The following is a 25,836-nucleotide window of genomic DNA, read 5'->3' as shown; positions in this document are numbered from 1 at the left end:
CCTCCTGTCAAATGTGGTGGAGGTTCCATCATGCTGTGGGGCTGTGTGGCCAGTTCAGGGACTGGGGGCCTTGTTAAAGTCGAGGGTCGGATGAATTCAACCCAATATCAACAAATTCTTCAGGATAATCTTCAAGCATCAGTCACAAAGGTGAAGTTACGCAGGGGTTGGATATTCCAACAAGACAATGACCCAAAACACAGTTCGAAATCTGCACAGGCATTCATGCAGAGGGAGAAGTACAATGTTCTGGAATGGCAGTCACAGTCCTCTGACTTGAATATTATTGAAAATCTATGGGATGATTTGAAGCAGGTTGTCCATCAAATTGAACTGAACTGGAGAGATTTGGTATGAAAGAATAATCAGAAATACCTCCATCCAGAATCCAGACACTCATCACAGGCTATAGGAGGACAACATCCCGAGGCTGTTAGATTAACAAAACGAGGCTCAACTAAGTATTGATGTCATCTCTCTGTTGGGTGCCCACATTTACACACCTGTCTAATTTTGTTATGATGCATATTGCATATTTTCTGTTTATCCAATAAACTTAATGTCACTGCTGAAATCCTACTGTTTCCATAAGGCGTGTCGTATATTAAAAGGAAGTTGCTGCTTTGAAAGCTCAGCCAATGAGAAACAAAAATCAAAAGAATTAAGAGGGGTTCCCAAACTTTTTCATAGGACTGTAACTTTGGTAACAATTTTATTAATAATTTATTAATTTTTTCATTTCCATTGTTTTTCTGTAATTTGTTGATCTTCTAAAATAATAATAATAATAATACATTTTATTTGAAGCGCCTTTCAAAAAACTCAAGGTCACTGTACAATCAGATAAAAAACTAAACATTCAATAACTTAAAAATTAAAATCCAAATTAAACAACACCAGTAACAATAACTCTTAAATTCTAATCGATTCCTCTAACTTATTTGTTTTAGTATTTATGTAATTTTTGTCTTTCGTTTCTTTACTTATTTATTATTGATTTTTTTTTTTTATTTTATTGTACAGCACATTGGTTTACACTTATGGTGTTTTAAAATTGTGCTTTATAAATAAATTTTGATTTAATTTGATTTGAGCTAAAACTAAGACATAGTTTGGTTAGTAAGTGGCGTATAATGAAAAGCGTTGAGCTTTCACAGTGTGTGTGTCACGATGACAACCCGCATGTTTGTTAGAGCAGGTGATAGTGAATCGCTATGTAATACATTCATCTAATGCAGATCACTGCAGAGTGACTGGCACTTGGCACCGCTCGAGACTTTGCCTGGATAGGATCGCTGCCTGTATGTGTGTGCTTCTGTGTGCAGAGCGAGAGTAGACAACCCCAATAAACGTTCCTAGTACGTCTCACAACATGCATACTGAACACAGACAACAACCAGGTGCTATACAAGGACACCATACGTGTCAGGCAGCAGTGCTAACCACTGAACCACCCGCCATACTCTGTATGTAATAATAACATTACATGCTAAACATATTTTCTGAACCGAAAAGTCTTTTCACAAAGGAATGAAGCACATACACAAGTGTAATTAAGGGCTTTGTAGCCTCCGAATTTTATCCGATCTAGCACGGGTAAAACATGTGCCGAAAGAAATCTCCCAGTCCAAAAGTTCATTTTAAAAATATTTAGTGAAAGTTAAAAGCAAATAATCCACACAAGAATAAAGAAAAAAGTAGTTATACTTAGAATAAAAGGCAAAAAAAGGAGAAATGTATCTTCTCTAAACTTAGCTTTTCTTGAGAAACTTTAGAGAAAAGCCAAGCAAAATGACACCTTTTATTGGCTAACTAAAAAGATTACAGTATGCACGCTTTCGAGGCAACTCGGGACCCTTCTTCAGGCAAGATGTAATCAAGGGCCTGAGTTGCCTCGAAAGCTTGCATATTGTAATCTTTTTAGTTAGCCAATAAAAGGTGTCATTTTGCTTGGCTTTTCTCTACATTCATAATGGCTAACTGTGACGATGTGGGTTCTGGCTCCACACTCCCTTTGCTGTTGGAAGCACATGAACCCCACACCGTCGATAATGTTACCGAGTGAGCTAGTCAGTGGAGGCAAATAAACACTTGAGCAAGGGGTGGTGCAAAAAGTGCAACAGTGCTTTTATTAAAAATCAACAAAACAAAAACAGTGTTCATAAATAGTGCAGTACTCCAAGTTCTTCAATAAATAAATAAATAATCCATTAAATGAAAACGAGGAGGTTAAAATCAATAGAAAAACAATCCTTTAAAACCAGAGGTTAAAATGATCAGGAAGCAGTCTTAAAAACCATCAAACAAATCCGGTGCTCTTCTGTTAGCGTCTCACCTGCTAATCCCGTTTGGGCCAAGCAGCAGGCAAGACGCTCTCTGCAGCTGCCCTCCTACAACACACGCACGAGACTGGAGACCTCCCGAACCCTGGCTTCGGTATGGCACTCATCCCAGTCTCGGAGAACTTGGTTTCCAACCAACGGCCAGGTCGCCCACGTTGGGGATTCCAGCACCAAGTCTCCCGACTTCCGCTGCCTTTCCATGGCCTTCATGCGGCCAGTCGCTTTCCTCTAGGCACTCCCGCTACCTGCTCACTCAGCGGGAGCGACATCAACTCACACGTCTAGGTGTTGGCCTAACACCCAGCTTCCATGCAGCTGTCCACGAGCGCTCGATCGCGCTCACCACATGCACGCACCGCGTGTCTGTCTCTCTCCGGCACCGCCTGCTTCCACACTCGCTCCCTGTAACCTCCGTCCTCTCTTTCCTTTCCTTTTCTCTCCGATCGTTTTTACACCTTCCTTTAAAAACCGACTCGCGCTTCTTTTTAAAATGACGAGGGCCACAGCAGCTGCAGCATTAGCCACGGGACAATCATGAATGTGGGCAGTTCCTCACCTGTGCACTAGGTGAGAAACGCCCACACCCTACGGATCGTCCCGTGGCCCACTATGGCCCAACGTCCCCTCGCTAAGCCGCGAGCACATTGATTATTTATTTAAAAATGGCCTTTGCTTAGCGAGCTGTGGACCCATAACACCACACTAACACGGTACAACAACCTAGTACTTGAGAAACATTAGTTATTTCTGTACTTAAAAGTTCTTAATTTCTACTTCTGTACACCTTAAGCGTACAGCTCTGTGCTTAAATAAGCTAATTTTCTTACAAGTTACTTCACACACTCAAAAGGCCCGTAGGCACACAGGCACAGTTGAAAACCTTGTGCCCTCTACACCTTACACATGGCAAGGCTGGTCACTAACTGAAGCATAATGTTTAGTCAAAGCAGATAGAAATAGCTAAAATATACCAATTCTACTCAATTTATGGGGTTACAGGAGCCTCCCATAGATTATGCATTGTCATCTAGTAAAATATTCATGAATCTTATGTAACTAGGAAATGGCTCTTACAGGCTTCTTCACTGACGCCAAATAACATCATCAGACAAATCCCACATGATTTCTAACGACTTTATTTTCAATTAAGATGATGTTGGATTTAAAAGGTTTAAGAAGCCCGTTCTGGATAAAGTATTCATGGAGTAATCAGCATCCAGTGCTTTAATCCTAATCCTTGAAAGTCACCAGTCGCCTGGCAAGAGAACACAATTTAATGAACGCTGTTTGAAACGAGTCAACACTTTCCCTTACCTTTGGGTACGGATACTGCTTTCCTTTCGGATAGAGGCTGCCGGTTAAGCGTGGGAGAGCCATGTTTGGAACCAGCGAGTCATTGATCATCAGGAACGCCAGCCTTTCTCCATCTGGAGACCACCAGTGGGCAACGTGAGACTGTAGTAGTTCCTCTGTAAGCAGTATATTAGCATTACATCAGCAAAAAAAATTCAGGAACCTTAAAGACATACAGCATTCTTCATGACAGATTTACTTAAAAGAATGATTCACGTCTTTAGAAAATATAATGGCAGAATGACTTTAAGTATTATCTTCACTGGCCTGACCCGATTTGTTCATTCTAGTTCAGGTTACCTTCTTTCAAAAGTGAATTTAACCCTCCAAATCAAAAGCACGGCCGATAAAATGCCTGGAAAGAGTTCACATTTTATTGTTACTCAACGCTGAATCACAATGGATTTAAATTGGCTTTTCTGACACTGATCGACAGAAAAAGACTCTTTAATATGCAAGTTAAAAAAGACCCCTGCAAGGTGGTCTGAATTAATTGCAAATGTAAAAACACAAAATAATTGATCACATTAAGTATTCACCCCTTCAAGTCAGTGTGTAACAGGCACCCCTTTGAGAGCCATGATGGTCTTTGTGCGCAGGACTTTCTCTTTCTCTATCAGCTTTGCACATCTCCACACTGACGTTTTTTCCCTCATTCTTCTTTGCAAAACTGCCTGAGCCCTGTCAGGTGTCTCGGGGATGCTGAGTGATGGCACATGACCCGTCTGTCATCCAGGACCAGAGGTCCTCTTGGGTGTTACTAGGACTTTTTATAGGCACTGTGCTTATCTTATACAGGTGTTTTTGTCAGATTTCAAAACACAAGATGACTACAGCTGATCTGCTAATAATGAATTAATCTGCACTTATGAGGGTCTTAATGCTGAAAGAATAGTGGCACACTCGACTCTCCTTCCTACAATGGTTTATGAACGCGGCCACATTCTCCAAAGGCAGCTCGAGTGTGTCAGGAAACTACCAAATAATCAAGGCACAAAATCCAAATTTTTATAAAAAAAAAAAAAAAATGACATTATTGTAGAAAAAAACACTTTACGGGACCCTCTTGCATGCAGAACACCATCTTCAAATGAAAATATTGAAATCTTAATGTATATACCTGTATATATACTGTATATATATATATATATATATATTTTTTTTCAGGATGTCATCTGACAGAAACTTTATCTCAAAATTAAACAAATGGGGCTGATTAATTAGATTAAATTTTATAAAAGGGCAAACCAGAAATCAATGACAACAGTGCCTTCTTAATTTGACACTCTTATTCTCAAACATAATAGTACTAATAAAAATAAATAAATAAATGAATAATAATAATAAATAAATGAATAATAATAAATAAATGAATAATAATAATAATAATAATAATAATAATAATAATAATAATAATAATAATAATTAAAGAAGAAAAAGACAAAGGAAAAAATAATAAGGCAAGATACCAAAATGTATTACTACCATAAATAATCTGGATACACCATCTGTTGGAATGGAAAATAAAATGCATATGTCTCTGTTATATTTAATTTGGTATGGGATTCGTTAAAACAGTGGTAAAGTTTGGAATGTGCAAACTATTAGAATGGCAAATGCAATGCATTTTATTACAAATTCTTGTGATGTACTATCTGCTGAAATGACAAATGCAATGCATATGTCTCTGTGATATGCCATTTATGATGGGATTCATAAAAAACAGTGTTAATGTTTGTGATGTTCCCTCTGTTGGAATGACAAATGAAATGCATTTTATTACTAAATATGTTTGTGATGGGCCATCTGTTGGAATGACAAATGCAATGCGTATGTCTCTGTTATATGCCATTCAGTATGGGATTAATAAATGTGGTGCTTTTAAAATAAGTTCATAAAGCACAGAGAATTTTTTTTTAAAATTAGGTATGTTTACAAGCCTTAAATTTAACATTATTTGGCTTGCTCTCTCAGGGGTGGGGATCGATCTGTTCTTAACTCAATTTTTCTTTTTGTAAAATCTTGATTGCTTTGTATGGATTGTAATAAAATTAATAAAAATAAAAAATAAAAAAAATAAATGTGGTGCTAATGTTTGTGATGGACAATCTGTTGGAATGACAACTGCAATGCATATGTCTCTGTTATATGCCATTTGGTATGGAATTTATAAAAGCATTCCTAATATTTGGGATGTGCCATCTATTGGAATGACAAATGAAATGCATTTTATAACTAAATATGTTTGTGATGGGCCATCTGTTGGAATGACAAATGCAATGCATATGTTTCTGTTATATGCCATTCAGTATGGGATTAATAAAAGTGGTGCTAATGTTTGTGATTGGCCATCCGATGAAAGGACAGAGACATAGCAACTGGATGGTGTGGAGGACTGCCGGCTTCTTATTCCGGTCCTCGCCGCCAGGAGGAGCTCTCCCGACAGCAGGATCGTGCCCAGAGTTCCAACTGGGCATCATGGACCTTGTAGTGTTTATACACAGCCCTGCTGGATACCTTGGGGGCCGCTGGGAGTCACTGTAGGGGGGCTCGTGGGCTCATGTGTGCCCTATAACCCGGGAGTACGTCATAGTCATATGACAGGAAGAAACAACGTGCTCCTGGGGTGAAGAAGAGGACTGTTTGCCCTGACTCGGAAGGAATAAGGAACTGTGGACTGATTGGGCAGGAATACCTCCGAGTCAGGGTGTATAAAAGGATTGTGGGAAGGCCCAGACAGTGAGCTGAGCTGGGAGGCAGAGGGGCGAAGTGTCTGGGCGAGGAGGAGAGAATATTGTGTTTATTTGGTTGTTAATTAAATATATAGTAGTAGTGTGGAGGGTGCTTGGTGCACTGTGCTAAAGAATAATAAAGAATAGTGGACTTTTATCCAGTGTCTTGCGTGGTACCTGAGGGTTCAAGGGAGCACTAGCGCCCCCTACTGCCACAATGGACACACAGAAACGTATCCTTTTATTAAGGTGGATTGAGACTAAGATATCCATTATCTTCATTATAAAACATAAGAACAAGCTAGTTATTCTTAAACTTTATAAAATATGCTCATTAAGCAAATAATTGCATGCCATGAAGAAAAAACTTAACCTTGAAAAATACCAAAGTTATACTTTAAGCTAAGCAGTCGCCAGCGCAAGTCCAATCTCCTTTTTCTTGGAACTGGACGCTGTTCTAAAGTGAGCCCATGTAAGCCTTACCATTACATGCAAAGGTCAGAGAAGAGCTGTGTGGCAGCACTAACCACTGTGCCACCCTTGAGAATGTAAACCTTTTTTTTTAGACAGAATAACAGGACTATACCAGTTCCCTAAGTAAAGGAAAACATGTCTGTAGTATAAACATTAGGATCCAAGTCACTTTAGTCTTCAGGGCTACAAATTCTCATTGCGTTTTTTTTTTTTCTTTCTTTCTCTCCACACTTCAGTGGTCACCTAAAATGTTTTTTTTTTTTTTTTTCCCATCTTATTGCATTTTCAGCTCCGGCACCCTCCAAAGTCAATTACAAACATTACAGAAAAAGGGTCACCCTTAAAAAAAGACAATTCTGCATTCTTTAATGTTGGTTTCCAGTTTTAATTTATTTCACTTTTCTTTTTTTGTTTCCCTTTTTCCGCCCTTCCTAGATCGGAAACCTTATCACCAGTGACACTGACCCGGCTGCTGATGACTGTACAAATACATTCTCATCTGTCATTTACACCAGGTTGCTGACACATACACTCTGACTTCTATCCCCTTGTTGTGAAAGAGGTGATGCACAGCAAGAACAGTCTGACCCAACAGATTGATCATTTAAAACTAGAAGTGCAGCCTGACATTTAAGGCAAGAACGTGTCCCCGTGATCTGAAAAGGACTTTCTCACCTTCATACAGCCAATCAGCTATTCCATTAAAAACGACTCCTTCTTTCCCAGAAGATGTGAGACGCAAGGAGCTGCTCTTTACATCAGGCTGATAGTAGATGTTGTTTTCAAATATGTAGATCTAGGAAATAAAGGAAGAGAATAGCAGTCATGGCATATGCCCTTCATCTTTGTTAATTATAAATATATTCATTTTTACAGGGCCTAGAAAAATGATTCCGCCTCTTGGAAGTTTTCACATTTTGTTCTTATATGAAGCTGAATCCTGGGTTTTCCCCGGATGGCACCCCAAGCATTTGGTTTTTGCCCTGCCTCATCATTTACCCAGCTACTATGTACATGTACAGTCGTGGCCAAACGTTTTGAGAATGGCACAAATATTAATTTGCACAATGTTTGCTGCTTTGGTGTTTTTAGATCTTTTTGTCAGATGTTTCTATGGTATACTGATGTAAAATTACAAGCATTTCATGAGTTTCAAAGGCTTTTATTGACAATTCCATGAAGTTTATGAAAAGGGTCCATATTTGCAGTGCTGGCCCTTCTTTCCTGCAATTCGCCCTGGCAGGCCGACTGTCAGTCAGCTTCTGGGCCCAAGCCTGACAGATGGCACCCACACATTCTTACATCAGCAGTGCTTGGAGTTTGTCAGAACTGGTGGGTTTTTGTTAATCCACCCACCTCTTGAGGATTGACCATAAATTCCCAATGGGATTAACGTCTGGGCAGTGTCCTAGCCTCCTGAGACCTGAATCCCATTATGAACTTGTGGTCAATCCTCGAACGCATCTAAAAAGACTCTTTTATGTCAAAGGTAAGGTTCACCTTTCTTGCTTACCTTTAGTTAAATAGTCAATCTTACAAAATCACAATGTGCCAACAATAGGAGTACGGCTCACCTCTCTAGTCCATGGCAAAGTTATTTTTTATCTGGACACTACTGGAGTGGGAAACATCACAAAAATCGTAATATGAATGAAAGGCTTCCACAAGCAAAATAGCAGAGACAACTTACCAGCTGCTGACCTTGCATTCCCCACGCAGCATGCTGCAGAACAGAATCCTCAACTTCTGGAGGATTAAGCTCCCAGACTTCCCTATGAAAAGAAAAAAAAATCAAAAAGCTCCATTGTGATTCATTTCTTTTAATCAAATGGCAGTGTTCATTTGTTATGCCGACAGTATGAATACACTGCATAAGTGCCATGTACGTGCAATACACTGCAGGGGTCACGGTGATGGACTCCTCTGCTGACTTACTGGACATTTGTGGCTACTGTTCGGTAATAGGACCGTATGAACATAAGGGGGCAGGAAGTGCGTTTATGAATGAATGAACAACCGAACATGTCTTTCTTTCTTTCACATCATTTATGAGCTTGTCTTTAATGGAACATTCTTTCTTTCTTTCTTTCTTTCTTTCTTTCTTTCTTTCTTTCTTTCTTTCACATCATTTATGAGCTTACCTTTAATTGAACTTTCTTTCTTTCTTTCTTTCACATCATTTTTGAGCATGTCTTTAATGGAACATTCCTTCTTTCTTTCTTTCTTTCTTTCTTTCTTTCTTTCTTTCTTTCTTTCACATCATTTTTGAGCTTGTCTTTAATGGAACATTAATTCTTTCTTTCTTTCTTTCTTTCTTTCTTTCTTTCTTTCTTTCTTTCTTTCTTTCTTTCCTTCCTTCCTTAGGACAGCCATCTTGGTCAGCATTGCTATGGCCATTGGCATTCTTGAGACGTGATGATGCAACGTCACAATGTCAGTTCCTTTCTCCTACATAAAATGGCTTCACCCGCCTCAGGATGTCCTAGTTTTGACCAAGAATTCCCCACAAATATCACATTTTCTAGAATAGTTTGGGGAAAGGAATCCAAGTTAGCATGAGGACATTTTTTGACTTTGTTCCTTGGCTTGTGTTGGCTTGGATTGCTCCTTATTTTTTTTTTTTTGGATTGCTCTTCTGGCATTTCTGACTGCTCCCTGCTCCTCCAAAAATTTCCTTTGCCGTGAAGTTTTGATTGCCAGTCAACAGTTGATACCGTTGCGCCACCGAAGTCGCCGTAGTAGATGCATGTCAATGTCGCACCCTAATGCAGGTTCTTTTTCTGCAGTTATATTTTTGAATAAAAGCGCACTTGTTCTTTTATATTTGTACCATTTGTGAATGTGTTTCTTTGATATTTGGACTTCAGGCTTCACACATTATACACTTCATGTCTACATTTTGTCAATGATTACTAAAACATGAAAAACGTTTCTGTTTTAACGATGTGTTTACATAGAATGTTGTAGACACGGAATACACATGAAATGCGAGCGTTCCAAAAAATGATATATTACAGTATTTATAAAAGGTGTCATTTTGCTATACAACTCTAAACAACTGACATGCAGGTAAACAGACTTGAGCTGAGACAACTGTGAGCCGGTGGGGGATGTGATAGCAGGCTGCTTACTGTTTGCTGCTTATCGACACATTTAAAGGACAAAAGACGCTGACGGAGAGGTGCGAAGTGATTTAAGGTGGGACAGATCTACGAGTTTTTTCGTAGGTTCTGGTAATTGTAGTGTTAAGCCGTGAGTGTGGCGATTACTTAAAATGGCAAACAGCCGTTGACCTCACTTGACTACACACTGTTGTTGTTAGGGTGTGTGTGTGTGTGTGTGTTAATCTTAAGGTGCAACAGTAGACCAATCCGGTAACTAACCCGATGAAGAAAACAGTTAACGGATAAGTAGAGGGAAACAACACAATAACACACTGAGCGTTTCACTCAGACTGCGGACCCCAAATCGAGTCCATTGAGTCCTGCACTTCTTCCCATTCAGCCGGGTGTAGATCTTCCATCTCACTGCATTCACCTGACTCCATTGTTAATGTCACAGCCATAACTGAGGGCATTTGCTTGCCTTGTCAATGGAACAGCTTCATCCTGAAAAAGCCCACTCACAGATGGATACCCTGTCACCATAAAGAGGATGCACTCGATTGCACCAAAAAATTGGACTTGTTTAGCCAACTGAAATACTGCAAGGAAGCGCTGAGGAGGAAGTAAAGAGAAAAAATAAACTGCTTAAAAATATATTATACGCCTTTCTGGTCTTTTATTTTGAGAAGTACGATTAGCTGTTAATGTTAAACTGTAATATTCAGGTACTAAAATTATTTGAGAATTTGCTTGTTATGTTGTGGAGGTTGCAGATCCTCCCCTCCATGTCTATTCAGGGTTCACCCAGGTATTGCAATTTTTTTTTTTTTGTGGTGTTCAGCCTCACGTGGGGAGGCAAATTGGACTAGGGAGGGTGAGAAAAAGAAAGCTATCTCTAATCTGTCCTTGTAATCCTTATAATTATAATTACCAACATAACAATGGACTGCATGGCAATAACCCCTGGGAAAATTGGAAATTAAGGTCAACGTTGTCTCACGTTTGGTTAAGACTACAAAATGACATGAAAAATTCAGAATCAACGTCTCCAAGACGAGACAGTTAATTTTGGGAGCTGGAATGTTAAAGGCCTGAAGCACAAATTAAAACGAAAGAAAGTACTCTCTCACCTAACAAGTCCATCCATCCATCCATTATCCAACCCGCTATATCCTAACTACAGGGTCACGAGGGTCTGCTGGAGGCAATCACAGGGCACAAGGCAGGAGATAAACCCCGGGCATGGCACCAGCCCACCACAGGGCACACACACAGCACACACTAGGGACAATTTAGGATCGCCAATCCACCTAACCTGCATGTCTTTGGACTGTGGGAGGAAATCCACACAGAGACATGGGAAGAACATGCAAACTCCATGCATGGAGGACCCAGGAAGCGAACCCGAGTCTCCTAACTGTGAGGCAGCATTGCTACCCACTGCGCCACCGTGCCGCCCCCTAACAAGTCTAAATGCTATTTTTATAGGAGACCCACTTATTAAGCAAGGATCAGTTCCGGCTGCAAAAAGACTGGACTGGCCAAATGTTCCATTCCAACTTTACAAATTAAAACTGGAGGTCTGGGAATTCTTATCCATAGAACAGTCTCATTTGTAGTATTAGATGTTGCATTGTAAATTGTAAAGTGATTTTGATAAATGTTTATGCACCCAATGTCGATGATAGGGAATTCATCCAAAATGTATTTGCATCCATTCCCAATGTGAACACTCATAAAATTATAATGGCTGGGGGATTTTAATTGTATTTTAAATCCAGACCTAGATAGGTCTCCTGTCACAGGGGCGATAACATCTAACACTGCAAAGACAATTACACAATTTGTAACTGATCACAACTTATCAGACCTCTGGAGATTTCTAAACCCTAATTTAAGAACATAGTCCTTCTACTCACCAGTGCATCTTTGCAACTCAAGAACTGATTATTTTTTATGTAGATAACCATTTCTTGCCTACGATTAAATCCTGCAAGTACGACACTATTGTGATATACAAACCATACCCCTATGATCTTGGAGCTAAAATCATTATGCCCCACGTACTCATCTCGCAGATGGCATCTTAACCCACATTTTTTTAGCAGACGAGAACTTTATAGAATTTATATCAAAACAAATCAGTTTTTTTCTAGAGACAAATATATCCTCAGAGGAATTGCAGTTTTTCTTCCACATCTTGAACGATGCGCTGTTAGTATATCGGCAGTTCATGTATGTGAGTATGCCGTTGTTTTGCCACAGGTACACATTGTCAGGCCACAGGGGAATGCAGAATAACGGACCAGGAGTTTAAATCTTTACCAGGAACTATCAGGGCTCAAAACAAGTTATCATAAGTAAGCTACTGCATGCAGGGCCGGTGTGAGGTTACTTTACACCCTAAGCCAAACTTATCAGTGTGCCAACCGACTGTTCAGTAACGAACCAGTGGCTCTGATTGCATGGAGAAGTAGAAAGGTTAGAGTTGAATACAAAACAGGACGGCTGAAACTTGAAAGTGCCCATTATGAGAAGGACATGCCAGTCGGTGTGAACTCCTCATCACCATCAAGGGAGTGGACAGAAGTGAACAAGCAGACATTTACATTTACAAAAACTTCCAAAATCCTGCCTTTGTTTTGTCATTCTGGGGTGCTGAGTGCTTGATGAAGGGAGAAATAAATTGAAATGATTTAAAACACCAAGACTGAAACATAAGGAAATGTTTAACAAGGTGAAGGGGTAAGAATACTTTCTGAAGGCACTGCAGATACACTAAATGTGAAAGGCACTATATGATAGATAGATAGATAGATAGATAGATAGATAGATAGATAGATAGATAGATAGATAGATAGATAGATAGATAGATAGATAGATAGATAGATAGATAGATAGATAGATAGATAGATAGATATGAAAGGCACGATAGATAGATAGATAGACATGAAAGGTACTATATAATAAGATAGATAGATAGATAGATAGATAGATAGATAGATAGATAGATAGATAGATAGATAGATAGATAGATATGAAAGGCACTATATAATAAGATAGATAGATAGATAGATAGATAGATAGATAGATAGATAGATAGATAGATAGATAGATATGAAAGGCACGATAGATAGATAGATAGATAGATAGATAGATAGATAGATAGATAGATAGATAGATAGATAGATAGATAGATAGATAGATAGATAAAACTTTATTTGTCCACAGGGGGAGTTTTGCCCTTTTTTAGAAACTCTTTAAATAAATAGAGTGGAACCTCGGTTTACGAGTAACTTGGTTTACGAATGATTTGCAAGACAAGCAAAGATTTTTAATAAATTTTGACTTGATAAACGAGCGATGTGTTGCAATACGATTAGTATGGATACACTTTGTCTGCTGAGCATCATGTGATCACAACTGAGCTGATGGTTCTTCTCTCTCTCTCCTTATCTCACTCGCTTGCTCGCCCAGCGTGTCTCTCTCTCTCTCTCCTTATCTTGCTCGCCCAGCGCATCTCTCTCTCTCTTTCTCCCTCTCTCTGGCAATTGTCTCCTATTCTCCGTCTGAGTCTGTGTGCCTCACTTAGTCAACATCCGTATTAGCGTATACTGTTTACTACAGCATTGTGACTGTGTGTGTGTGTGCGCTGTGAAGTGCGTGTCCCCATCTTGCTCCCCAAAACAGCATGCTAAGTCTCAGTACTTTAACAACACCAGCTTTATTCAGCTTGAAACAGCAACAGCGCTGTTATTTATTGCAGCGGGATCTTTATAATGTTCCTTGTATGACCCATTGACGACAGGCGCTTATATCATGTCTGCGATCTTTTTGGATGCGCTTATACGGCGAACTGCTACAGCGCTGGGAGACTGCGATTGCTTTGGGACGCTCTTCCGCGTGTCGTCCCGTTGGGTGGAATCAATCATGAGTTTAGAAACTCACACCAGCCATGATTCTTTTTAAAGGTAAAGTGCAGGTTAATTTGTATTATGTATTTTACTTTATATTTTGTATTAATCATTTTTATATGAATAGTTTTGGGTTGTGGAACAAATCATCTGAGTTTCCATTATTTCTTATGGGAAATTCGCTTTGATATACGAGTGCTTTGGATTGCGAGCACGTTTCCGAAATGAATTATGCTCGCAAACCGGGGTTCCACTGTAAGTACATTAATTGGAAGATGAGTTAGTAAATAAATACATATATGCACCTACTTTAGTCAGAAAACACACAGTAATGACTATAAAGTAAAGAAAACTTAAAACAAAGAAAAATTCTGACTTGGTAGTCCCAGTCCCAGTGAGGCATTATGCATATGTATTGCTGTTGGTCTAAAGGAGCCCCCCCCTGTGGTGTTTCTTGACACAGTTCTGCTGAATGATTCATTGACTGAAAGTCCTCCATGTTGTTGTGTCACAAAGAAGATGTGCAGCGTTGTTCATAATGGCACTCAGTTTTGTTTTCATTCTCTCTTTTGCTACAACCTCCTTGGGGTCCAAAGTGTGTCTCATATCTAAGCCTGCTTTTTTAAAGAGCTTGTTGATATGGTGGGCCTCTCCTGAAGTGATGTTAGCAGCTCAGCTCACCACAGAGTAGAACATCACACTGGCTATCACAGAGCTGTAGAAGATGTGAAGGAGGTCATTACCCACATTAAAGGAATGCAGTCTCCTAAGGAAAAAGAATCTGCTCTGCCCTTTCTTCTACAGTTCCTCCTGTCACTGATGTGGATCCCCAAGTTCTAGTAGCAATGCACTAACTCTACATACACTCTCTGAATGTTGCCCTGACACAGAGACTCTTTGGTGCGGTGAAAGTCAGTAACCATTTCCTTATTAATGGACATGTCGATTATATGGGCAAAAGTACTGGGACACACCTCTTAATTATTGAATTCAGGTGTTTCAATCAAACCCATTGCCACAGGTGTATAAGATCAAGCACCTAGTCATACAGTCTCCATCGACAGACATTTGTGAAACAAAATGGGCCATTCTGAAGCACGGCACTGTGATAGGATGCCACCTCTGGAATAAGACAGTTTGTGAAATTTCATCCCTGCTGTTTATTCCATGGTCAACTGTAAGTGATATCATTGGAAAGTGGAAGCTTTTAGGAACAACAGCGACTCAGCCACAAAGTGGAAGACCATGTAAAGTCACAGAGTGGGGTCAATGACTGCTAAGGTGCATGGGGCGTAAAAGTCACCAACACTCTGCTGACTCCACAGTGAAGAGTTTCAAACTTTCACTGGCATTAATGTAAGCAGGAAAACTATGTGAGAGCTTCAAGGAATGGGTTTCCATGACATGAAAGGCACTATATAATATAGATAGATAGATAGATAGATATGAAAGGCACTATATAATACATAGATAGATAGATAGATAGATAGATAGATAGATAGATAGATAGATAGATAGATAGATAGATAGATAGATAGATCAAAGACAATATGTGAGAGGGTGAACAATTCATACATTCTCTGTGTACAGAAAGTTTATTTCAAAGGTAAAATAAAAACTAACCTTGTGTGTATATTGTAGATGACATAAGATGCAGTAAATGAATACCGGTATACCTGTAAAAAATAAAACAAAGGTTGAAATTGAATTAAAGATTGCCTAAATCCTCATTGGAAAATACATGTTTTATTGCTTACAGTTACCCTGATCATTACCACATTTTTTTGTTTATTGAAATAAAAGGAATTTTTATTACCACTATCTTCACAATATACATACTGTATAGTCATAAGTGCAGTGAGAAACATCAATTTAAATTTTCAGTATTTAAATAATTTTTTATTTTTAATTTTTGTATCTATGCCCAAGGCAGTTCAAAATTAGATAGATAGATAGATAGATAGATAGATAGATAGATAGATATGAAAGGCACTATATAATAGATAGATAGATAGATATGAAAGGCACTATATAATAGATATTAGAAGGACTTGGGAGTTGGAGTGAACTCATCACCATCAGTGGACAGAAGTGATCAAGCAGAAATTGACATTTATAAGAGTAACAAAAAGTCCATTTCATAGTGAGTGGGGAGCCACTTCATGCAACCATTAATGTGTAGCATCCACCTGGAAGATGCAATGGCAGCTATTTTTGCTCCAGTATGCTCACCACACATGAGTTAGTAGGATGTGAAAGGATAAGAGAGAGAGAGAGAATTAGAGGAAGGGGACGATTAAGAGTCCAGAACGACATTCCATGGTGGGCAATATAGACTGGATACCCCCTTCTTTTTATGAAGGATGGCCAGGAATCTTTTATGGCTACAGAGAGTCAGGACCTTGGTTTTATATCTCATCTGAAGGATGGCACCATTTTACAGCACTGTGTCCCCTTCACTGCGCTAAAGCATTGGGATTGACATGATAAGCGCCCCTGCTGGCCTCCTCAACACCTTCCTCCAGCAGCAACCCAAGCTTTTCCTAGATGGTCTCCCATCCAGATTACTGGCTGGGCCTGAACATGCTGAGCTTCACGTGGATGACCTCTTCTGAAGTGCATGTGGTATGGCTGCTGGCTTTATTTAAGTTCTAATGTTATTACTTTGCACTTCTTCGTAATTCTGTCCTGAAATTTTACATTAGATTAGATAAACTTTATTAATCCCAGGGGGAAATTCAAATGCATACGGCAGCAGAAACATAAAAAACTAGAATACAGACTGACAGGACAGATAAGACATCCAATCAACCAATCGATGAGTAAATAAATAAACAATTACATAAAAATAGACTTAATGAGTACATCAGGTGGAAGCATTGAATTGCCTGATAGCAATGGGCAGACAAAAAAAGCCCAAAGTTGCTTCTTAGCACACCATGGTGAAATGAGCCTGTGGCTAAAAGTGCACCAAGAGAGCGTCTCCGGGATGGGATTTTTCAGGATTTTGCCACCATCCTCTTTCCCACAACAGCTTCCAGTATCTCCAGGGTTAGCTCTGTGATGGGGTAGGCTTTCCCGATCAATTTGTTCAAGCGGTGTGCTTCCTCAGGACACTGCAGTGTAGAACACCACAGTGGCTACTATGGACTGGTAGAACATTTCCAGCAGGCTCACTGCACACATCGAAACACCTGAGGCTCCTCGGCAAGTGCACTCTGCTCTGGCCCTTCTCATCCAGTGTCACTGTGTTGTCAGACCAGTTCTTTAGGTGAACCCCCAGGTACTTGTAGCTCTGCACCACTTCCATGTCTTCCACGTCCCCTGGATGGTGACTGGTCTCGGAGGCTCCTTGGCCCACCGGAAGTCCACCACCAGCTCTTTTGTCTTTCTGATGTTGAGTTGCAGGTTGTTGTTCCTGCACCACAAGATGAAGTCCTCCACAGTTTTCCTGTACTCTTAATCTTCATTATTAATGCAGCCTATGATGGACAAGTCACCTGAGAATTTCCATAGATGGCAAGCGCTGGTATTGTACTGGAAGTCTGTTGGGTAGAGCGGTAAAGAGGAAGGGAGACAGGACGGTTCTCTAAGGAGCTCCAGTATCATACTTAATGCTATTAACGTGTGACCTTGAGGACGCTGCTCCTGCATAAGAAGTGTACTGACTATACGTGTGCGCATACTTTATGTAAATCTGGAGGATTCCACCAGGTGGTAGTGTGAGAAATCATAACAGGGAGAAAACAGTGTCTAATTTCACCACGGAAGAAAGATGCTAAAGATAAAAACTATTTGCATTCTGATGTTGTTCTGAAGGTGCAACAGCAACACAAAATGTCGAGACAATATGTGAGACCTTTAAATGTGTTGCACCATCGCAATGGGTGAAATGGATGAAGACAAGCACCATAAAGACATTTGAATGTCAGCATTTAACTCTGATGATTTACTTCACTGCATTGAACCATTCATCAAACATCGAAGCACACACATCAATCCCATTGGATCTGCAAGCCTGCCATGACATGTTGATACCAAACAACGATGCTGACGCCACGTACCAAAACTTGCACACGCGTGCCACACAAAATTTTGCTAGTACTGCAACTCGTCGCATTCATTTCTGAGGATGTGCTCAAAGGATGCACCAAAATAATGCCGGGAACTTGTGGCAGTCATGATCTGTGCGCGTTCTGAAATATAAACTGACCGTTACGCATCACCATTTCTGACACACAGTCCCTCCGCCTCATAATCTGCTGTCTCTTGGTCAGGTAGTTCTTGATCCAGGAGATTGTGGAGGCATCAAGATTCAAAGCCTTGAGCTTCTCCCCTCAGTCGATGAAACAGAATGGTGTTAATATAAAACTAGCTGCGTGTGGACTTCAGGACTAAAACACAACCTGAAGACTCCCTAGCAGTTTTGTTATTTTCATGAACTTGGAGAGACGTCAGCTAACACTTAAGAATTTCCACCCAGTGCTGAGGACGTGGACCCACCTGTGCTTACGGCCCCACTGGCTTTCATAAGAAGACCCTGGCGATACCATATCTTGGTCGTATCGCTGAGTCCTATTAATACCTCCCGATAGAGAATGTTTTTAGTGAAGAGTTCAAGCCTTGCTCTCCATTATCCGTTATGTCTCTTCATCTGAGTCATTAGCATGTCGCTCGTTGTCGCGTGGTGGCGTTTGCAGCACACAAGTCTTTCATAGCGAAAAGTGAAGTGCATGCAGGCGCCATCTAGTGGCTGTGGTTGAGCTTGAGCAGAGTGGAATACTCCATATACACACAAGTCATTCGTTTATTTGCTCTCCGTTGTTGAGGGGTTTCACTTGCACGTTGTTGAGCTGCAGCGATTGCTTCGTTTCGACGTTGTGTCTCTTCATCTGAGTCATTAGCACGATGTTCATTGTTGTCGTGTGGCGGCGTTTGCAGCACGCGGGTCTTTCAAAGTGAGAAGTGAAGTGCATGCAGGCGCCATCTAGTGGCTGTGGTTGAGCTTGAGCAGAGTGGAATACTCCAGATACACACAAGTCATTCGTTTATTTGCTCTCCGTTGTTGAGGGGTTTCACTTGCATGTTGTTGAGCTGCAGCGATTGCTTCGTTTCGACGTTTTGTCCCTTCATCTGAGTCATTAGCACGACGTTTGTTGTCGGGTCTTTCCAAGTGAGAAGTGAAGTGCATGCAGGCACCATCTAGTGGGTGTAGTTCAGCATTAGAAGAGCGGACTGCTCCATATACACACAAGTCATTCGTTTATTTGCTCTCCATTGCTGAGGGGTTTCACTTGCACGTTGTTGAGCTGCAGCGATTGCTTCATTTCAACGTTGTGTCTCTTCATCTTAATCATTAGCACGACGTTCGTTGTCGCGTGGCGGCGTTTGCAGCACACAAGTCTTTCATAGTGAGAAGTGAAGTGCATGCAGGCGCCATCTAGTGGCTGTGGTTGATCTTGAGCAGAGTGGAATACTCCATATACACACAAGTCATTTGTTTATTTGCTCTCCATTGCTAAAGGGGTTTCACTTGCACGTTGTTGAGCCGCGGCGATTGCTTCATTTCAACGTTGTGTCTCTTCATCTTAGTCATTAGCACGACGTTCGTTGTCGGGTCTTTCCAAATGAGAAGTGAAGTGCATGCAGGCACCATCTAGTGGGTGTAGTTCAGCATGAGAAGAGCGGACTGCTCCATATACACACACAAGTCTTTCGTTTATTTGCTCTCCGTTGTTGAGGGGTTTCACTTGCACGTTATTGAGCTGCAGCGATTGCTTCGTTTCGACGTTGTGTCACTTCATCTGAGTCATTAGCACGACGTTCGTTGTCAAGTGGCGGCGTTTGCAGCACGCGGGTCTTTCCTAGTGAGAAGTGAAGTGCATGCAGGCGCCATCTAGTGGCTGTGGTTGAGCATAAGCAGAGCGGACTGCTCCATACACACATGCAGATCTTTCATTTATTTGTATCTAATTATAATATGGATAAAAATCTTATTTTTTACATTTATGGTTAAAATTATTTGTATCAGTGCTAATATTGGAGAAATCATCCGTAACCAGTGCTGCATGTAAAGTGACATTTTCTGCTATGATTTCTCTCATTAGCTGCAAAGGCCATTCAGAGCCGAACATGAAAAAAAAATGAACGAATGTGAACATTTCATACATCTCACTCCAAGGTCACGTATTGTACAAGGTGGAGATTAAATGTTTGCTTGCCGTTCAGTTTTTATTTTTTTTCTTAAGGTTTATCCTAAGGCTTTTTTATACTCCTGTTAATAAGTCCTATGATGCTATTTTCAGCTTTGGTGCTGCCGTTTCAATAATTTTGTTTTAAATTTCACAGGCCGCTTGTTTACAGTTATATCCGAGCCCGTCTCTTACAGAAAATGGAAACACAGCGTGGTGAACCATGAGAACATGAAGCTAATTGACTGCCGACCAAGCTGATATTCGGCAAACCAGTCAGCCGTTACGTTCATAAGGCAGTCTCATCAACCGCGTCAGTTCAGTTTGGATATTCTGGAGCAGCTATTAAAATTATGCATTTTCAATGTATATAGACTTTCAAAGGATCAAAAGAGACCTGCTATTTAGAAAAATGCCGTCTCATTTTAACATCGTGGCAGAAATGGGGGTTTTCTATAGCAGGCCCCCTGACCAGAATAACACCAAGTCAGTCCCAATAGGCAGTAGAAAGAATATTTATAAGTAGAGGTATCCCTTGCGATATCCTGCACCCGTAACCCCCGTGAAAAAGAAAATCCACAAATACATTTTGGTCCCATGATTCCTGTCTCAATATTATATAAAAAATAAAAAAAAAACTTGGGCCGAGTCTTTTTTCCGGTGATCTTTTGAAGAGAGACACTTTTGAAGAGAGAGTCAGGCACGTCACGCCATACTTACAACTTTTGTAAGCAAGTCCCGTGATACACATGCAGAGCAGGTTAGAGATAATGGAAGTAGGAAAATTTGAAAGTCTCAAAAAAAAAAAATGAGTGAAAAGATCACATTAGCACAAACAAATGGAAAATATTACTTGGTGAAATAATAGAAAAGCGAAAAGAGATCGCATAGTGTTTGAGGACAAAAGGACAGGTGCTGTACAGGCTTTTAAACAAAGCGACGCCTGAAATGCCAATCACACGGAACGGAATCAGCAGCAAGCCAGCAGCTTATCGCGCAAAGAGGAGGTAAAAAAACAACTGTTACTTGTTTCCCATTGTATCACCATTTAAGAGGGGTTTAGGAGGAGCGACCGCATCATCTTGGGGTGCATTCAGCCACACTCTTCACAACAGTGAATGGTGCTGGCATGGGCTGGCATTATGGGAGGAAATTGGTATGCAAGTAAAGTTCAGATCTCACAGCATGGCAGCAGCAAAAAGCCAGCAGATGATCGAGCAAAGGGGAGTTAAACAAAATGTATCTGTTTCCCATTGTATCACCATTTAAGAGAGGTTTCGGAGGAACGGCCGCGGCTCCTTGGGGTGCGTTCATCCCCCCTCTTCACAATGGCACGTAGCACTGGCAGGGGGGAACGAAGTGCAGATCATGAGGCAAGACAGCAGCAGCAAACCAGAAGCTGATCGAGCAAAGAAGAGTTAAACAAAATGTATTTGTATCCCATTGTAGGTGCAGGTGGGTTGGTGATGGATGGTTTGGCGAGTGAAGCAAGCCAGTGGCGAAGCCCCCTAGTATATTATAACTATATTGCACTAAATAAGTTGGTAGAAACAACGTGAGATAGGACAATCAATTACCCAAGTAAAATTCCATGAATGAGGCTGCCTACTGAGACAAAGATGCCTGGCGCCCCCCAGTCAAAGTGTGCAGTTCATCAGTTCTTTGGTGATCTGTAACGTTTCACAAAATTTTACTTATTCTAATACATTTTGGGTGGCACGGTGGTGCAGTGGTAGCACTGCTGGCTTGCAGTAAGGACACCCAGGTTCGCTTCCCAGCTCCTCCCTGCATGGAGTTTGCATGTTCTCCCCATGTCTGCGTGGGTTTCCTCCAGGTGCTCCGGTTTCCACCCACAGTCCAAAGACATGCAGGCTAGGTGCATTGGCAATCCTAAATTGTCCCTAGTGTGTGCCTTGTGTGTGTGTGTGCCCTGTGGTGGGCTGGCGCCATGCCCGGGGTTTGTTTCCTGCCTTGTGCCCTGTGTTGGCTGTGAATGGCTCCAGCAGACCCTTGTGACCCTGTAGTTAGGATATAACGGGTTGGATAATGGATGGATGGATGGATGGACTGGTTAGATGAGAGAGGGCTTTCTTTCGTTTTAATTCGTTCTTGGTGTGTGGGTGTGTGTGTTCCCTGCGGTGGGCTGCCCTCTGCTGGCCGGGATTGGATCCAGCAGACCCCAGTGACCCTATGTTAGGATATAGCAGGTTGGACAATGACTGACGGCCATAATACATTTTTGTGTATATTTATGGAAGTAAACCAGATGATGGTGGTGCAGCTATGAAATGAAACCCCCTGCAAACAGCCTCCTGAATGTTATTGTCTTACCATGATGCCAATATTTGTGAAGATGTGGGGGCGCTCCCACACGAACATGTTTTCCAACCTCAGAATTCCACCGAATACCTCCCAAAACTGCACAATGATGCGGTTCTCCTCAGGATGCTGGGATTTGTAGTCCATTTAAGTAGTGCTGCTACAGCATCGTGATCAGTTTTCTGCATTAGAATGCAAAACTCACAAAATAACTTCCATTTAATTATTGATGACAAGCAGGCACAGGACAAGAACATAAATCCAGAGAAAACAGTAATCCGATGGGTGTGACAGTAATCCAATTGTGCAGTGAAGCGATGAATCAAAAAAGACACCACTGATTACAATCCTGTCGGCTTCTTATGGCTCACTTTTTAAGCCATCGGCCTTATCACTGACCCAGCAGTTCTCATAACAACACCGAAACTGTACAATGATGCAGTTCTCCTAGGGTTGCTGGGATTTGCAGTCCATTTAAGTAACACTGCTACAGCATCGTGACAAGTTTTCTGCAGTAGATCGTAAAACTCATAAACTTCCATTTAATTATTGATGACAAGCAGGCACAGGACAAGAACATAAATCCAAAGAAAACAGTAATCCGATTGGTGTGACTGTAATCCAATCGTGCAGTGAAGCGATGAATCAAAAAGACACCACCGATTGCGATTCTGTCAGCATCTTATGGCTCACTTTTTAAGCCATTGCCCTTATCATTGACCCGGCAGTTCTCACCACAATGATGCAGTTCTCCTGGGGTTGCTGGGATTTGCAGTCCATTTAAGCAGCCCTGCTATAACATCATGTGCGGTATTCTGCAGTGGACCGCAAAACTTGCAAAATAACTTCCATTTAACACTAGAATCCCTGAAGCCTTTGAAAAAACTCGTAATCCCGACCCACCTTAAATCCCTTCGCACCTCTCCATCAGCTTCTTTTGTTTTGTAAATGCATCGATCAGCATAAGCAGCAAGCAGCCTGCTATCCCACCCCCCTACCGCCGCAGCTCAATTTGGCCTAAAGGTTCTCCCGGTTATCTGGGTGTGAGGTGCCTGGAGTTGTAGAGGGTAAATAATATACTGTTATTGGGAACACATGCATTTCATGTGTATTCTGTGTCTACAATGATCTGGGTAAATGTAGGATGACAGGATATGCAAGAAATGCAAGAAACGTTGAACACATAACTAAAACAGAAACTTTTTTCATGTTATAGTGCTAATGACAAAATTTTGACATGGAGTGTATAATGTTTGAGGACTGAAGTCCAAATATCAAATACAGGTAAAATTCCGTTAAAAACGAATATCTTTACAAAGAAATTTTCATTACAACGAAATATTTTTATGGTCCCAACAGTTTCCTCATATGACACGAGTCTATAGAAATCTCGTTACTATGAAGTACATTGAGCAGATACTGTACTTTCTTTACAACAAAGTGCCCAAAAGACCTTGAAATGATTGAACGAATCATCCACTGGGCAGTTAGTTCTGTGGTCGCAGCTCAGTTGTGCACAACGATGCCCCAAACAGAAACATTGTACATTTTTTTCTCTTTCTTCAAACTTTTCTCATTCTGTTTTGCTTTTTTGCTGGTTTTGCTTTCTGTGTTTTTTTTTAGTGATAGCTTTTGCTTATTGCTCGTCAACAATTGAAAAAAATTCATTGGAATTTAACTCATTGTCACCCTCCTATAGAGAAGGCAGACATGAAAAAATGATAACAGTTCATATTAGAAAAAAAAAAAAACTTAACATTTTTGCAGCTCTCAATTGTGACAAAAAGAAAAAAGACTTTGGCAGTGAATTCGGAATTTCGCCATCGACACTGTCAACTTTCTTGAAAGACCGAGCAAAAAAAAGAAGAAAAGTCTCGGGTTGCAAATGTATGTGAACTGCTGCATTTGAAGACATCGAAAAAGCCATTTTTATGTGGGTCAGTGATGCTCATTCAAGAAACATTCCTATTAATGCGGCACTCATTCGAGAAAATGTGAGGTTTCTAAACTCTCTTGGGACCTCCCCCAACGGGACGACATGCCAAACAGCGTCCCGAAGTGCGATCACCACGTCTGTGGAAGACTGTTTATATGTTGCCGAGGCAACAGCAGGCTCACAGCTCTGCTGCGTCTCTCCACGACCCTGCCTGACTGCTGTATCTGTTTATAGCAGAGTGGCAGATCCCGCTACAATAAATAACCGTGCTGTTCCTGTTTCAAGCTGAATAAAAATGGTGTCACTATAGTACTGAGACTCAGCCTCGTGTTTTGGGGTGTAAGACAGGGACTTACAGCGCAATTACGATCTTTTAGGATTCGCTTCTGTGGCGCCTCGCTGCACTGCCGTGAGCCTGCTGTTGCCCTGCCATGGCAACGGACAAACAATCTTACACAGACGCGGCAATCACACTTCGGGATGTACTTCAGCATGACGTTCCCGTTGGGTGGTGGGAGGGGGGATCCCAAAAGAGTTCAGACACCTCACAATATGAAGAAGAAGAAGAAAAGGAGATGATTCAGCTTCTGATTGATAATGGTGCTGCCCACAACATGCTTCCACATTTAGATAATGTTCGCGTTGAATTCCTCCCACCCAATTGCACAGCAGTTCTTCAGCCACTGGATTTGGGCATCATTCGCACCCTGAAAATGTATTATCGCAAGGAAAAGCTGAGAAAACATCTCATCAGCATAACTTGTAGACAGGAGAAAATTAAAATTAACGCAAAAGAAGCTATTGAAATGATTGCAGACGCCGGGACGCAAGTTAAAGAAAGCACTATAGCGACAAATGCAGAATCTCATTACAACGAAATATTTTTTTAGGTCCCTAGAAGTTCGTTTTAATGGAATTTTACCTGTAAACACTTTCACAAAAGGTACACGTATAACAAAACAAGTGCGCTTTTATTCAGGTCTGCTCACAGCCTTGGGGTGAGTCGTCTTTCTCTGACCATTTTACTATAACCTCTCGGTTTTGCAGAATCACTCTATACAACATCTACAAGATCAGACCGTACCTGACAAAGTATATAAACCCAAGAGGTGGAGCCACCCTGATGTCACAGTTGAAAGACCACCCTTAGCCTGTACTGTATACTTTATATGAGGCAGGGGCATAACGTTCTTCGGTGGTTCATTATGCTTAATTGTGAGGATTTGGAGAATTGTATTATGTTAGTGAGAAAAGCACTCCATAAATGTAATGAATTATTATTATTATTAATGTTGTATAACGAGAAAACGTGAAAACTTCCAAAGGGGCGAATACTTTTTATAGGCTAAGTGAGATTCTGGGATTTGTTTGTCAAAGGTGACACATCAGCCATTCATCTCGTAAAGCGAGGAGTAGTTTGTGACAGCAGACAACGTGCCACCTGCTTCAATGGAGTCACCACGTGAATAGA

General features: G+C 40.9%; 1 protein-coding gene across 2 annotated transcripts in view; it reads right to left on the bottom strand.

Annotated features, from left to right (window-relative positions):
• The window catches only part of LOC120530791 (inactive dipeptidyl peptidase 10-like), an 898,875-nt gene that overhangs the window by 131,148 nt on the left and 741,891 nt on the right, over nucleotides 1-25,836 (bottom strand). For both annotated transcript variants that reach the window (XM_039755400.1, XM_039755402.1), the window contains exons 6-9: nucleotides 15,543-15,595; nucleotides 8,592-8,673; nucleotides 7,577-7,697; nucleotides 3,657-3,811 (exon numbers count right to left, since the gene is read on the bottom strand). In XM_039755400.1, coding sequence (XP_039611334.1) covers nucleotides 3,657-3,811; nucleotides 7,577-7,697; nucleotides 8,592-8,673; nucleotides 15,543-15,595 — 411 coding nt within the window. The remainder of the gene's footprint in view (nucleotides 1-3,656; nucleotides 3,812-7,576; nucleotides 7,698-8,591; nucleotides 8,674-15,542; nucleotides 15,596-25,836) is intronic.

This window comes from Polypterus senegalus, chromosome 6 (genome assembly GCF_016835505.1).
Source record: "Polypterus senegalus isolate Bchr_013 chromosome 6, ASM1683550v1, whole genome shotgun sequence".
NCBI classification, from domain to species: domain Eukaryota; kingdom Metazoa; phylum Chordata; class Cladistia; order Polypteriformes; family Polypteridae; genus Polypterus; species Polypterus senegalus.
Note: the sequence above shows the minus strand (reverse complement) of the source record. Positions and strands in the feature narration are given on the sequence as shown.